This window comes from Diplotaxodon limnothrissa, linkage group LG6, assembly GCF_057381915.1.
Source record: "Diplotaxodon limnothrissa isolate DT_005_m linkage group LG6, D_limnothrissa_male_GT1.1, whole genome shotgun sequence".
NCBI classification, from domain to species: Eukaryota; Metazoa; Chordata; class Actinopteri; order Cichliformes; family Cichlidae; genus Diplotaxodon; species Diplotaxodon limnothrissa.
Window position 1 is genome coordinate 17,244,988 of NC_140601.1, and position 16,279 is coordinate 17,261,266.

Sequence of the window (16,279 nt, forward strand, 5' to 3'; positions counted from 1 at the left end):
CTGCTGAACCTGGTTTGTCGGTTTTTCGCAGATATGGAAAGGCGCAGAGGCCACAAGTGTGGAAATCTAGTGCATCGTTTCACCTACAGCTGTTTAAGAAAATCTCCTGAGGTACCGTCGTGAATCAACAGGGAAGGAAACAAAATCTAAATCTAACACGATGATTTTGTGGAAACGCCCCTTCGTGAAGACATATTTTCACCAAAGAATTAAGTGTCACAACAGTTGCATAAGAACAAAGTTTGGGTGCGTTTCTGTGAAGTTGCCAGCACTGCACCTTGCAGTGATCCATAGACGCAACACTTCTGAAAGGCCACCTGAGTAATATCGAGTACCACACTGAGCAGCGGATGTCGTACTGTGGATGGAGCTGGTTGTAGAAGACATTCGGGTTGAGGTCAGGACCCAGACGGTTCAAATAAGGGCTGATGACTGCTTTAATTCTTTAAATGTCTACAGTCTTTGGTTAGTGGTGGAGCTGGAGCCTTAGTCATGAACATTTCGGCTGGTGAAAGGCAACAAACTGGTCAAAGTTTAGAAATCCTCCTTGGCTGCCAAATTCTTTCCAGAAGTGGAATGAATACATTTAAAAAGTTCATGAAGTTTTTCTTTTGCTTGGAAAATAAATACTCTATATTTTTAAAAAGTAGTTGTATAAAAATCACTGGATCTAAAAAGGTTTCTATCAAGCGCTGCCCAAAAAGGACATAAATATCAAAAGAGACTCTTTTTATAATCTTTCCTAGTTAGGCTGGACTCTTGACGGAGGCCTAATGGGACACAATTACTCTTCCATAGGAATGTAAGATAAGATGGAGTGCTCTTGTGCAATTGCAGCCAGTTCTTTAAGGAACTCAGTGAAGAGGATGGTAGCGAAGACCTCGGTCCGCTCCAGGGAGATAGCTTTGGGTTTTGGTGGGGGTGAATTCTTTAGGATCCTTCCCCCCTCGTGGTGGTTGGAACCGCTGCTGCCGCCGCTTTTGTCTGTGAGGATAAAGATTGAATGAGTTGCACCGACTAACAACCACGTGAATACGCTGACATACTGTACATGCAAAAGTCTGGATTCAAAGATATTCTCTAAACATATTTCCGTTTCCTGATTTCTAAATACTACGCTCTGCTCGTCTAAATAATTCCCTTTAAAATTCCTTTCTTCTGACAACAGTTTTTCAAGCCTGCTCAGCTCTGAACCTACAGGGAATATAGTTCAAAACCCCGGCTAAAGCTTCAGGGCTAGAAAGAGAAAGCAGCTCAACTCCAAAGACACACAACTTAAAGAACTCAGCACAGGCAGTTAGATTTATTCTGGTACCAAACAGGAGCCCAAAAACAACCAATCAGGAATGCAGATGTTGCCTTGAACCATATTTAACACCATGCTGGTAAGGCTCAGGAATAATAAACAGTAAATCTAATGCAATCTGCCTTACTAACCATCTGGAATCTACCAAAATACTTCCCAGAAAGCTTTTACAAACAAACTATTCCTGGCAGGGCTAGCAGGGTAGCTTATGGGTTCTCACAGTATAATCAAAGAGATATATACATATATAAATAGATACTTGATTTTTCATACTGTTATAGAGCCATGTGCAGATTTCAATAAGAGCTAAAACAGAAAAGGAGAATCTGAGCTGTTGTCACCTGTTTCTATGAACGAGGGCTCCCGAGCCATTAGACAGTGTTGGGCAGCAGTGATCAGCTCTGTAAAGTCCTTCTTGCTGGCAGCCAGCTCCTCTATCTGGTTCTTTACAATGGCTAGTACCTAAAACACAAAGCAAAAGCAACATGATTTGCATGTGCACCATTTACAGAGGTGATATGATTAAGGCTCAGATAAAGACAAGCGACTTAAAACTAAAAGTGCCAAGTATTTCCAAATCCCCCAACTAAGACCTCAAAACTTGAGGGGTTACCTGGTAAAGAGAGCGAACAGTCGGCTGAAAAACCAAGTTGGTGTTGAGGAGGAAGGAGCGCAGCAGAGGCTGAGGGTAAGCAGCTAACTGGGCCAAGATACCCGTCAGCAACAGGTTGACATGAAGCGAGTTGGATAGCATGTTCTCCAGACGAGATAAAAGCACGCTGATGAATGGACCTGCAGGGAAGGAGGTTCAAAATAAAAATTCTTTCCAAATTCATTTTTGAACAAATGATGAGACTCCTACAGAGCTAAGATATTCCTCAGCTCACCTGTAAAAGGTAGTGAATGGTTTTTAGTCGCACTCCCGCTGCAAAACCTGTTGATTGTCCCAAATGGTGAATGCAGTTTCTCTGGCTCTGGCGTTTCAGCAGAGAAGGAGGCGAAATCCATCTCGTCCTCCTCCACCACCTCCACAGGCGTGATGGGCTTCTTCACCTCTCTGTCAGCTTTGACCTGTTTTCCACCTGCTTCGGGGTCCAAAGTGCGAATGAGCTCTTCATACTGAGCCAAGAGATCGTCACCCAACGCTACAGCAGTCGTGTTTTGGAGGTTGGCGTTGCAATCCGTCTGACCATTAGCCTTTGCGTCCAAGCTATTCCTGCTATTATCAACGATCGCAGAGCCTGGAAGTGTTAGATTGAGCCCATTTTTGAGGGGAATGTCAGCTGAGCCTGGCTTGGTTTCTTCCGTTTGCGAGCTACTGGGTTTACTGGTGCGCTCGACATCGCCGGAGTCTTTCTTTGCGATGAGATCGTACACCATGACGTCATCCTGGAAGTCGTTCTCCTCGATGTATGAGCCTTTAACCAACATTCGTGCTGTTCTCCTCATCTCCTGGATGTGCTTCGGGGGCTCAGCAGGAGGCGGAGGGGGAGGTCTGCTCTCTGCCGGAGCATCGGCGGTCTGCACGGGGCACGCGTCGTAACTGTCGTCCCACTCCAGCTCCAGCTGGTTGACAGGAAGCGGGTCTGTACCCGGCAGCACGCAGGATCCTGCTTGCGATGCAAAGGGATGTTGAGCTTTCTTGAGAGCGATCTGGGGGTGCCGACTCGTTAGCCCCGGCTCTTCGAGGACGCCCGGCTGGTATTTCTCAGGAGGTGGGTCCTCGCCATCGTACGGGGCTGACCACACCCGGCAGGCACGTATGCAGCTGCTGATGCTCAGACGGGCGTCGTAGAGGTAATGAAGATAACTGACATCCAGGTAGATTTCTGACCCGATGGTGCAGGAGTTTCCTGAGCCATCATTTTCTTCAGAGAAACTCATTTCTTCCTCTGATTTAAAAAAAAGAAAGAAAGAAAAAAACAGATAAGAACTGTTGATAAAAGCTGGTGTGCCTCAGCACAGCACTCACACAGAGCACAACTAATGAGTTTGACATGTAACTACAGGGGGTAAAGTGATGTAATGCATCGAAACAGCGGGAGATTTCGCCATTTGATAAAATACTCACAATCAGCCCCGTTACATGTTGGTTTCCCAATTAAATGCAGATCTACACCTTACAGTGCGCCATATGTCTGAACAGATTTGGGAAACGTTCCATTAATAAATTATCCCATTTTCATTTTAGTTCCTCAACCACCACATTAAAGGATTTTTTTTTTCACCATTTATGCCAAATTTTCTGACATGTTATTAGGTTATAATATCCAACGTTTCAGTTACCTGACTGAGTGAGTTGATTTGAGCCCATTATTCAGCCAGTTAGACTAACTAACCAACTGGAATAACTGGAGCACTTGACCATGCTTTTCTACTTGGGTATTGACAGATATGGATACTTATCCATGTCTCTCAGGAATATAATATATGTGGAAAGATCCGAGAGCATTTAATAATTTTTAAGGTATTACATGTATTTAAAGTTTGTTGTTGCCATGACAACAGACACTGTCTATTAATCTTTCCTTGGGAAAAGAAAAGGTGTTAACAGTTAATTTATTATTTTTGTTCTGTAACGTTAAATACAGTTAACAGTGTGCATTTTAACATAGTAAGCAAAAAGAATCAAGCTTTTCAAATAGAAAAGAACTGTTTTACACCATCAGGTTAGGGCTGAGCAGTTGACTGAATTTTCTTAATATTAAACAGCAAGCAAAAGCAAGTCGCTGTGTGAGGATCTGCCTGCATGAGCCAATCACAGATGTTCCCTGCAGTGCACTGCATGAACTTCCCTAGGTTTAGCTTGGATCAGTAAAAAAACATAAAAATTAAATAATTAATTAAAATAAAACGGAGCAACAACAGATAACAGACCGTCTAAACAACAATCAAATGTCTGGCACAGCAGGAGGCGAAGAGCTTCTCCCTTGAAGCAGATCATCATTTGATGTTTGGAAATATGCCAAAAAGCAACACAACCAACTTATTCAACCGCCTGAAAACGCAGAATTAACTGCAGTGTAGTTAATGCAAAATTAATAATTTAGGCTTCAGGAAGGCGGTAAACATGCTGGACGAAAGACTTCATCATACCAAAGTCACTGTGGCCATACATTTTACTATAAACACAAAAAAAACCTGCAAAAAACCTGCAAAAGTAATACTCGATTGTTCTATTTGTTACCTGTGTTTCCCGAATTGTCAGGAGTCTCTCCGCCCTTGGAAAACAGAATGGAGTCCAGCTGCCGGAGTGGCGGCGGGCTGCGATCGGGAGAGCAGCAGGATGGCGTTAACGCCAGGATTTTCGCTGCTGAGGCCGAATAGCAGTCCCGCTCCCTCACTACACGTCTCTGACTCAGCATCATGTGATTACAGGGGATCAGGTACCTGGGGAGGCATATGAGAGGGAGATGTCAGGAAAGCCAACGTGTGGCTGTAGGCAGAGAATGGTGAGGAGGGGACAGCGGGCAGATGGTAACAGCGGGAGGTTGCGAGTAAAAGCTCATCGTAATGTAAAGCAATTAGATGCAGCATGTTACCACGAGTGGGACGTGTCAGCGTGCGGGCCGCTCACCTTAATACGAGCTGCAGCATCACATCTTCACAGTATAAACCAATGAGAGTGCGGAAGAGTGCCAAGGACACAATCCCCAACTGTAGAGTTTAATCAAGTCAGAGAGACACAACAGAGCAAATTTTAAACACTAATTTATTCAGTCCTGAAGATATTTGCACAATAAATTTCACAATATAGGAGAACTGGTTAAACAATCACATATGTTTCCTGTAACAGTAGAAAGAGCATCTGGGACCATTTGTAAAACCTGTTCCTGGCTTATTAAACCTGAGCCATGCTCTATGTGCTGCATGGCAAAACTCGTTCCCTTAGCTGTGTGCTGGGTTACCTGGAAAGGTGTGTTGATGCGGCTGACTAGAGTATCCAAGATATGGACGTTCTCGTGACGGTGGAGGAGGATGAAGGAGAGGAAGGTCTGCAGCAGTGCTGGCTCGGTTACACTTCGCAGGAAGAGGTCCAGGTAAGCTGTGGTGGTCATCACCTCCTCCAGGGTCACCTGTACACACGCAGGAATCAGTCAGCAGAGATTGTGTGAGTGCCACAATAAATGATCAAATATTAAAACCTGATTCTGTATCGTAGCAGTACTGAATTAAGGATTCATTTAAGCGAGGGAAATTAGGTAATTAGGTAATTTAATTATTGCGTGCGGTATTGCCTCATTATAAAAGAACTAAACAAATCATTGCATTATATAGAATTAAATATGATGTCCTTGACTATACATTAAATAGCCTAGAATATGGGTCGTCTTACACTTTCTTCTAACTCTCTCTCTTGATAGTTTAACCTAACTAGTGTCCTTTTTACCTTTAGACACAGCCCAGTTCATGGATTTTCTGATGCCAAGCTCATATTTAATGGATGACAGTGACGGTGATAGCTATCAGCTCAATTAATTTCTTGGGTAGAGGGGAAGAAATAAGAGTCATTTTTGGAGTGTTTATGCTTGTATGTTTTTGTTGACACACCGCGTCGTCCTGCAGAATAACCGCTTTCTGTAATTGGGAAATGAAACAGCAAAATGGCAAGTACTTCCTTTTACCCAGGTGAAGAGAAATTGTGCTACTGCTAACCTTGTGGAGTGCTGGTGCAAGGACAGGCACAAGGAAACCATTGTAGATGTAACTAACCAGCTGGTCTCTGATATCAGGGTGGGCCACCTGGGAGCAGTCAATATCAAGGAGCATGTCAGTCAAGCGTGTAGCCAGGCAGGAGGTTGCAGCCATTTATCACACGTGAATGCATTTTTCATGAGGCAGAGCTTTTATCGTGCGGCTCACGTCTTCACCTGAATAACAGCGTTGCAGAATTCCAGTGAGTTGAGAAACTGGATGAGTGATGGCATCTGAAGCCAGTCCTCTTTGTGCAGGCAGTGCCACTCTTCATTGGGGACCTCCAGCTTGGTGGGCAGAGATGAATACAGGCCGCTCAACCCTGTGGCCAGCACCTGCCAAATGAGGTTTTTATATTTAATCTATGCACCGTTCATATAAAGTTTCCTCCAGAACCAAAATATAATTCAAATTTGTGGTTCTAAGTATAATTTACTTTTAATTTTGGGTAATTAATTTTCTTTAATTGAATCATTGAGACAAATTGTTTAAAATAATGACATTCCCATTACTCTCATGCATGAGGTAAGTACAGCTACATTATAACGGCCCATTTACCTGAACATAGGAAAAAGCACACTGTGTTGCACATACATGCATCATGTAATATAAGAAGTCTATTAAAAATCATCTGCCATAAATTGATTACAGAGAGAATGTTATAAACTTCATTAAACATTAACGAGGTAGTGTACCATATAGCAGATGCAGACACACACACACCTCCTCTGCTGTCAGTTTTACCTTAAGCTTCAGCAGATTTATTACTGTGTTTTACTACAAAGCTAAAACACTGGTGTAAATCACTTCTTGGCCTCTGCTTTGTAACTTGTAATGCAAATATAAGCGGATGCAGCAGTCTACATATCAGCCTGCTGCTTTCTCCTTGCACAGATTTATGCCTCCTATGGATCAGCTCAGCTCGGAGACCTTTAGCAGTATTTGAGATGCGACGTGACTAATGCTTTAATTTCAAAATAAGATTCCATCTTATTTTGAAATCCTTGTGTTCTGGGCCAGATTATCCAGGCATTCTGGGCATATGTCCACAGGCCTCAGACACAGTTGAGGGCCCACCCAAGCACCAAATAAAAAAAAAGAAAAAATAATACCAGATTTTGATTCTCTTAAACTTTTTTGGATCATAAAAACATATATCATGGGCGCAGTGTAAGGTACCCTGCTCTCCACAGGCACACATTCCCATATGATCTGTCTAATTACTTAAGAAGCAAAAAACGTGTAATCATCAAATCAAGTTGGCGCGTGCCCATCGCATATTTGTGCCCAGGGGTCTTTAACTGGGCATGCCTGCATTGTAAGTACCAAGAACTGCTTTACAAATGCAACACAGGCTATACCAGCGCAACCAAATTAAAGTGTAAGATGAGTGACATTATTAGTATTGTAGTATTGTACACGTTCCTCTGCAGCCTTATTCCGCTGTGCCCTTCTTGTAGACGCCAGTGGAACCAATTAAATTCTGTCTGCATTCAAACCTCATTTTGAAAGCACTGTCTGCAGCCGTGAATTAATGACGTTATTTACATGGGATTATCTTGCAGCTGTGCTGTAATCTTATAAATGCCACACATTTGGTGCCAGATTTTTATTTACCCTTGTTTTGGGGTTTGTTTGTTTTTTTGCTTTTTTAAGCGAGCCCATGAATTAATCACCATCTGCTCTCTGACTAATTATGACACCCAGACACAGAAATGTCAGGGAACAATGCTGCCAATGTTAGTGCGTGAGTGGGATTATTTAGTATTTAGGACAAAACGATTCCTTTTGAATTTTACGGAAAGTGAGCCGCTGAGCTTCCATTTGGGACTGACCGGACAGAAGAAGGTGTTCTCTGCGATGTGTTTGGCCACTCGCTCATTCTCAGCAGACAAAGACATGATGAGCAGTAAGGCATCTCTGGCTTGCTGGCCCACCGTGCCCTCTCTGTGAATAAAAGGGATGAGCAGGGAGAAGATGAGGAAGTTGGTGGCTCCCTGATCCTCGCTCGTGTGGAAAAACAGCTCCAGAATTGAAGGGTCCTTCGCCAGGACGTAGCACAGCTGGTTGAGCAGCAACACCAGCTCGGCTTCGACCGCAGGCGCAGTGGTGCTCGAACAGGAGGACAGCAGCATCATGAGAGGCCGCAGGATGGGCTTGTGGTGCAGCAGAGGCTGGCGCGCCTGGCCCACCAGCATCTCGTACATTTTCAGCTGCTCCAGCTTCATGTCGTCCGTGAACTCTCGACGGAGGCTCCACACAAACAGACGCTCCATCACGTTCTCCATCACCACAAACTCCAGGATGGGGCCCATGGCTCCGGCCTGACCGCTCTCCTCCTCCATCAGCAGGAACAGCATGTGCTCCACATAATTCTGCACCGCGTTTGCCTCGTCTCCAGGGATGGGGCCGAAACGAGAGCTGCCGCTAGAGCCGGCGGTGAGGTTGATGACACTGAGGGAGGACAGGGCGGAGCTGCTGCGCAGGGGATCATGCTTTTCAAGGATCTTCACTACCTACAGTACAAGAGAAGAGGATGATATGAGATCTTAGACTTTTACGTCACCCAAGAAAGTGTCTGTCATACAGATAAACTCCTGTTATCTTTGATCTAACCTCTGTGGTATAAGAGGTTAGATCTGAAATGTTGGCGTTTTATGATGCTTTTATTACAATACGATGCCATGAAAACCACACATGCTGGATTGCTAACAGACAAACAGACCCTACTTTGTGGGGGAAACTGTGTAATTGTTTTTAATGAAATACTAAATTGCCTCAGTTTAAACTTCTCAGACGTTTTCTATGTTCTTATGGGAATAAAATATGGGTTTGTGAGATTTGCAAATCATTGCATTCTGTTCTTATTTACACTTTACACAGTGTCCAAACTTTTTTGGAAGTGGGACTGTATGCAATACAAATAGGTACAATCACTTCCTTATTCCTGACAGGTTCAGTTTCAACAGAAGTGGAGTGGGGACAAGCAGCACTGTATGAATAAACTCACTTTGGTTGCACAGAATAATACAGTCCTTTGTGTATCCAGTCCCTCCCGTGTGTGTGTGTCTGCTGTGTAGAAACCAGTGTCACAATAATGGAGCCAGTGTCCCCAAGCTGACGCTGCTGCCATGACAATAACAGTCTGTGTATGAGATAACTGGGCATGGCTAATGGCAGCAAGAGAACAGAGTCTGTAATCCCAGCCTGAGCTCAGTGGAACAAGCCACAGGGATCAGTCCAGCTCAGGCTCTCCTTCCAATTCTGAAGTAACAGGAAGGAGGCAGGGGATAAGATTTTCCCAAACTGAACAGCTGGAAGAATGGAACCATGATCATGAACCACCTTACACTGGTGACGTTATGGTCGGTTCCAAAAGGGGTCAGTATTCACAGTGTTTTTTGTTGTTGTTTTTCAGGATTTGCCCAACGATGCTGATTGGTGGCATTATTTTACATATTAAGCTGGAACATGAGAGATACAGAGGCCTTTTAAAATGTGACGAAGAAGTAGGCTCAGGCTGGATCAATGTCAAATATTTCCCAAGAGCAGTCAGTCATTGTTATGCTATGGATGCTGGCATAATAGTGCCATAGATATGGGAGGATCCTCAAATGACAGTAGTATCATATTGCCAGCCCCCAGTGCCTCACTGTGTCTGTGACAGTAACTTCAGTTAACCATCAGACAGAGCAATGGACACATTGAATCATTCAGAATAACATTCATGGTTTAAAGACAGATCTTCACTGTACTCAATTATGAAAAATCAAGACTGCAAACGCCAGTGAGGAAGGAAAAGTCAAGTGTCATAGCAAATTCAGACAAAACTGCCAGATTTTCTTGACGACTAAAATGAATCAGAGACCTTTACAGGATCACCATAAACACGCTGCCCACACTACACACAGACTACAGTTAAAGACTGTTGCCAGCAACTGACAGATCACTTAACGTGACGCAACACACAGCTCCGTGACGCCTGGAGAGAAGCTGATAAGAGCCAGCAAATGAACCTAAAGCTAATCTTCAACTCTGAAACAGCCAGAGCTTCTCACACAAAGACAAGGTCATTACTTACAGCGTGTTCACTGTTTTCTGAGCTGAAACAAGTCAAGAGCATTCTTATCAGGCTAGAGATTAAGTAAGAATGAAAACAAAACTCTGTGTGAGGTGGATTTGTGCTGCCTGAAGCAAATCGAACTTTAATCCGAGCCCAGAGTTTTTGATTACGGCTACTGTCAAGATGGGGATGAAAAATATGAAGCTGAGCAGACAGCTAGCAAAGACGGCCACATGACTCATGAGGTGTCTGTTGACATTGCTTAGTATTAGCTGCAACAGACTGATCGTGTTTATTTCACAGTTACAGTTGTTATTAAAAATATCCCATTTGTGTGACAAGTTGAAAAGTGTAAAATCTACAATTGTGCAAAATTTTAAATGCTTTGAATGTCTTGTACATCATTAAACGGTTTATCATCACTAAATCCCCAGATGTTTCACATTGGCACATTAGTTATACAACCACTCACATAATAAAGAGCTGTATAAAGAGCTAACATCTCTAAAATGTCAGGAGTAGTTAGTCATTATGAGAAGTGTTTGTGAACTAAAAATCAAGAATGTGGGATACTGTTTGTCCGTGATTTGAAGAGCCCAGTGCGTGCTCCCGACCAAGGGAAAACCAATTCTACAGGGGAGACCTACCTCAGCACTTGTGCAGGTGAAACCAAAGGGAAGATATGCTTCACCATATTTTCTAGTCTTTGGCTTAGAATGAAGTTGGTTTGGAAACATATTCAGCTATGCTTCATCTCCTGCTTTGCGTGGGCGCCCCGTGCTAGCAGTGTCCAAGCGTTTTGGGGTTTTTTTCACCCTTAATACAAAGAAAACAGAAAACCCCAACAATTACACAAACCCCTGTGAACAAGCGCTTTGGTGACAGTGGGAAGGAAAAACTCCCTTTTAACAGGAAGAAACCAGAACCATGCTCAGGAAGGGGCAGCCATCTGCCACATATTTAGATTAGAGTTTAACACAATGTCTTTAAACTTGCATAGTTTTAACACTAATGAAACCAAAAGTGGGATTCTGCTTGATTTTGATAAATTCGGGTCAGTCATCACATTGACAACCATAAATGTAGATGGCAGTTACCATTATGCTCCTCTATGTCCTCATTATTCAGTGTCCCCCTGCCCCATGTTAATGTGTGCAGAGTTTGTTCATCTCTGTGTGGGAGGAGTGGGATTAACAGGCTGCCATGTCCTGCAGGGGAGTGAACAGGGACACAAGCTGCTGGAAAGAACCAGAAGTCTGAGACCGTCAGCCTTTTACCGCCAAGATTCCACTGGCCCTGCTCACACTGCAGTTTACTGTTATAGGGGGACTACATGAGTCATTTTTTGCCATCAGGTTTTGAGGAAGGAACTAAATAGAATGTGCATCTTTATTTACAAGATTTTAATATATTCACTTCACAAGGGTTTCGTTATATTCTACTGTACAAAAGTCTTATGCCGCATTATCGTTTCCAAGGAAAATGGAAAATGGGTGCTTTTTAACCACATTTTTGTTTGTGAACATGTTTGTTTAACCTTTTTAGAGGATATCAGGTGAATACTTCGGAAGTTAAGAGATCCAGATTCTTTGCTTCTAGTGTGAAAAACTAAGCTGGCTGGAGAATTCACAGTTCTGAGACTGTTAGCTTGGCGCTGGTGTTTTACCTGAGCCCAGTGGTTCTTGAACACAATCATGCAGGTCTCTGGGTCCACCCCTTTCAAGACCAGAGACTGTCCATCACGGTTTCCACTGGCAACCACAGAGGCCATCATGGTGACCGGATCGCACATGGATTAAACCATGTCATAGGCAGGACAGGGAGGGCTTTCCTGGCTGCTCACTGGGCGTTACCAAAACCAGAGAAAGAGAGATGATCACAGGAGACCTGAGGAGTCAAATAAAAGAGGAAACACAAAATGACATCATACACAAAGCCAAAAAAAAGTTTGCTTCATAGGATAGCAGCACAATGATACGGCTGGTGATTGCTGCAGACTGCAACCCCTCTTTGCTTCTGCATGGCCAGCTAGGAGCTATGACAAGCATGCAGGAGAGAGAACAATAACAAGCCAAGTCAGAGGAGTCAGTCGAGGAGAGAAAGAGAAGCTGCTTCAAGTTAGACTTTACCGTCTCCTGCAGCAACTCTGCGCTTCACACCGAGCTGTCAAATCGCTTTTGGAATATATCATACGCCCCCATTGGATTCCTGCAGGCCCCTGGACATCACTCTCATTACAGAAATATTTTGTGACATCAGAAGGCGAGCAGCAATTGGGTGTGTCTGCTATGGCTGAGTGTGGGGATCAAGGAGGGTAAAAAGATTTAAATAAAATACAGGACAATGTTAGTTCTGTAGATCACACGTGATTAATTGCATGTCCCGCTTTTACTTCTGGATCAGAAATATTACAAAATGTATGAAAGCACTCTTCACACCGCTTGTTTGGACGAAGAACATATATTATTTTAGCCTGAGGGCAGCTTCGCACAGCAGTTCCAACACTCACACTGGCACCATAAAAAATCTGGAAGAGACTCAATCTTTTTCCCCCGTAAGAAAGGAACTAGTTTGTTGTTTCCCTTGGAAAGCATGTTCATGGAAAGATTCATACAGCCAAAACTGAACAGAATGAGAGTAGGGCTTTTCGAAACAGAAACATGTGAGCTGCCATATAACCAAAACAATACGAGTTCCCTGCTACACAGTTCCCTGTGACACGCTTCCAGGTACTGTGCAGGCCTTTGCTTCACAAGAAAGAACATCAGGATGTAATACGGATCCCTTTCCTGTGTGTGCCGACAGATACCAACAATCAAACAAAAGGTCCACAGCCCAAGCCGTGGAGAGTACTTTCAACTAGAAATCAGTTTTACCGGATGAACCTGGATAAACTAATTATACTTAATATATATCAACAGCAATAGCATTACTTAACTATTAACATAAATGCGACAGGCTTTTTACCTGTGTATGAGAAGCCCAGCAGCTCATGGGAGCTCAGATTTGTTTTTTAAAACTGTAGATCTGCCTTAATGTTTTGTTAAACATTAAAAACTAGAACAGTTTTAATGTTTTATATTAAAGATAAAGTCCCAAAGCCAGTGAGCCACTATTAAGGCTTGATGTTTTACCTGTTGAGCTGATATGTGTCCACTTGAGTTGACAAGTTGTGTTGGGAGATCTTTAGGATTCATTACTGGGAAAACATACAGGTTGTTAAGATACTTCAATACGAACCAGCAGACTGACAGAGCCACCCCTACAACCCAACCACTAGCCTGGCTACAAGCAAACTTTCCAGCACTACACAATGACATGACAAAGTGCGTTTGTCTGTGAATACTAACACAATGATGGGACCAAGTCAGGCAGTCCCAATACGGAGGGCGATATGGAAACCGTCACCACAGGGGACCAACTGTAAAACACACAGCAGCTGCACAACATGGGGCCCCAATTTACGGCTTCTAGTCCCCAGCCCCTAAACACATCTCCTGACGAATCAGAGCTCACCACCCCCGCCCACCCGTCACTTTGCCCCAATACCACACAGAAACATCTCCGCCACCCATACACGTTAGGCTCACTTTGCCAGGCAAAACTTTTCAGCCATCTGCTTTCAGTTACGAGTGACTGCAGGCCGGTTAGATTCTCAAGAAGGAATGTGAAAGCAGCGTGGAGCGAGCGTGCTGGCAGGATTTCTTACCTCACGTGAATCATCTTCAACTGGCACAGGTCGCTAAGCAGACAAGGACCTCATTCTGCTCCTGTTGCACAAAAAAAACAAAAAAACAAAAAGAGAGACAGAGAGAAATATGAAAATATGTCCAGAGAGGAGCAGGAAGCGCCTGTGTGAGAGGCGAGGCATGGTGGGAAGTGACTGGACATGAGTAAGCTGCTCCGAGCACCAGTTGGATGGAGATGAAGAGGAGGTGGTTACAGGGAGGGAGCGAGGGAAGAGAAGGGAAGGAAAAGCAGAAGTGGGAGGGAGTGAAAAGGAAAAAAAAACAAGCTGAGTGAAAGTCTACAGAAAAATGAGGACATACAAGTACAAATTCCAGCAGTGCACACAAGAAGACTAAGATTACGTATACTGTATGGCAGCACTTAATATTCCTATAAGATTCATAATTCACAGAAGAATAACACGATTGTCCTTTCCAGTTTGTGATGTGACACTGCACAGCAGCCGTCCTGAGCTGCGAGAGGCCAGCTGCCCTCTCTGGCACCAGCACGGCCCATCATGTAAAACATGTCACTTGAGACAGCAGCCTTAAAAGTCTCAGGGTCCAACTTGTAGTTGTGTACACTGTAACACAAACCACAAAAGCTGCACGCTGCCTTCAATCCACGTTGAAATTCTGAGCAGATGCAATTCAGAAATGTGTCTTTCTTGGAAAGTGGGCAAGACTTTCCTAAAGCGTGACGTCGTGTATACAGCAACAGTCGGACGGAGACAGGTGTGTGCGTGTGTGTGTGGTACATGCACGAGTTCTTAGAAAAACACCAATCCAATCCACCAAACCAAATTGAATTGCCAGCCTTGTGATTAATTATTAAACTACATGCAGCTCACAGCTGCTCCAAATTTGCCTTCGTTTTCCTATTTATGGCCTAACAGCAGATATTAGGACGCGGGTTGGCAGCTTGGTCAAACAGGCGCGAGGTGCTGACTGTAGAAGTTGAATCAAGAATGGTTGCTATGATTTAATCATTTATAACTGGTGTGATAACAGTGCTGTGTAATCACACCTCCTGAAAAGATCAAGAGGGATTAATTCTATTTTAAGTGAGGGTGAAGGTGCGGGCATAAATCTTTGTTACACAAAATGATTCATTTAAAACAAGTGAATCAGCTGAGTGGGCTGGGCAACACATGGTGGATTCTGACTTATAACACATGTCAGTGTAGTCGATTCTTCTGCTTTCAGCTGCTCCTTTTAGGGGCCAACACAGCGGACCATCTCTTTAACACACACCACCTGCATGTCCTTCTTCACTCCATCCATGGATCTTCTGCGTGGTCTTCCTCCTTTTCTTCTACCTGGTCACTCCATAGTCAACACACTTTGTCCAGTATATCCATTAAACAGTAATATATATTTAGAAATATATTTGAGGTAGTGTAAAAGTAGTCTGGCCACAATCTGAGATAAATAAACAACAATAGATAACCATGGGACACAGTATAGTGAAGCAACATCAGGCTATCCAACAGACTGTATACAAAGTGGCCCTGAAAAGTGAAGCCAATGGGCAAACCAGCATTGTTTTCAAATGACCAGCAGGGGGCAGCTTCTCAGGTTGACCCAAGGCTCCCTCATCAGCGATCTCAATAAATATGTTCCAGCAGAGGTTTTGTTCTCGACTCTGCTATCAAGTTTCCTTTAGTACAGCATGAAGTTCATTTTCTAAGGCATCCACTTGCCTCCTCCCTTAAATGACTACCATCTGCACTGCACTGTTGTCACCCTTGTACACAAAAAAGGTCCAAAGTATCTTTTATTCTTCAAACCATCACATTTCTGAACATGAGCAACACAATTACTATTCAAATTATTTTTTACCAACGTTACTATGCAAGGAGAGTGAAAGTGTGTATATTGCGTGCTAATGTCTTATCTTGAACTGATTGTTTTACTGCATGTGTATACTCACGTCATGGGACATAAATGTAACTATCTATCTAAAGAAGATAAATCAGGGATATGCACTGCCACTCAATCTCTCAGTCAGATCCACACCTTTCTCATCCCATCCAGTTTCACAAGTGGATATCAGCTAAACAGCTGAAAGTAAACCAGTAAGTAATTTCCTTCACTTTTTTAAATTCTCTATAAGATCAGTAACCCTCTCAAGCTCTTTTTATATGAAAAAATGAGTCATGTAACAGCTGACTCTTTAGATATGTCACCTAACTTAACTGTTGCAGTTTAAGTCTAAGAGCAGATTAATGTTAACAAACTGATCCTACAATAGGAAAAAAAAATACCTGTATGAGCATGGGATTATTTTAGAGATTAAAGTATTGTATTATACATTGTTTGTTAGGATTTCTGGATTAGTTTGTTTACATTTTTTCTGCACCCTGTCTATCGTCTCGCCTTCCTGCAATGCCGTCTGGTCCACATCACACTGCCAGGTTCACTCGTGTGTCAGCATCACTGCCTCTCAACTGAATTTTCAGCTGTATTTCCTCCAGGTTTCCATGT

The 16,279-nt window shown here is 43.3% G+C and overlaps 1 protein-coding gene across 1 annotated transcript; it reads right to left on the bottom strand.

Annotated features, from left to right (window-relative positions):
- Positions 1–784: 784 nt before the first annotated feature.
- On the bottom strand, positions 785–13,834 carry fhip1aa (FHF complex subunit HOOK interacting protein 1Aa). Its single transcript, XM_085355792.1, has 12 exons — positions 13,774–13,834; positions 11,731–11,951; positions 7,837–8,517; positions 6,178–6,336; positions 5,963–6,049; positions 5,215–5,382; positions 4,884–4,963; positions 4,494–4,696; positions 2,194–3,198; positions 1,920–2,098; positions 1,648–1,768; positions 785–984 (listed from the first exon to the last, which is right to left on the bottom strand). The coding sequence occupies exons 2-12, from the start codon at positions 11,854–11,856 to the stop codon at positions 785–787; spliced, it is 3,009 nt and encodes a 1,002-aa protein (XP_085211918.1). The 5' UTR covers positions 11,857–11,951; positions 13,774–13,834.
- Between the last annotated feature and the right edge of the window lie 2,445 nt (positions 13,835–16,279).

Coding starts and splice junctions, on each gene's coding strand:
- fhip1aa (XM_085355792.1), bottom strand. CDS start 11,856: ATGTGCGATCCGGTCACCATGATGGCCTCTGTGGTTGCCAGTGGAAAC. Junction 4,964..5,214: donor GCATCAACACACCTTTCCAG/GTAACCCAGCAC, acceptor TAAACTCTACAG/TTGGGGATTGTGTCCTTGGC. Junction 3,199..4,493: donor TGACAATTCGGGAAACACAG/GTAACAAATAGA, acceptor TTTTTAAATCAG/AGGAAGAAATGAGTTTCTCT.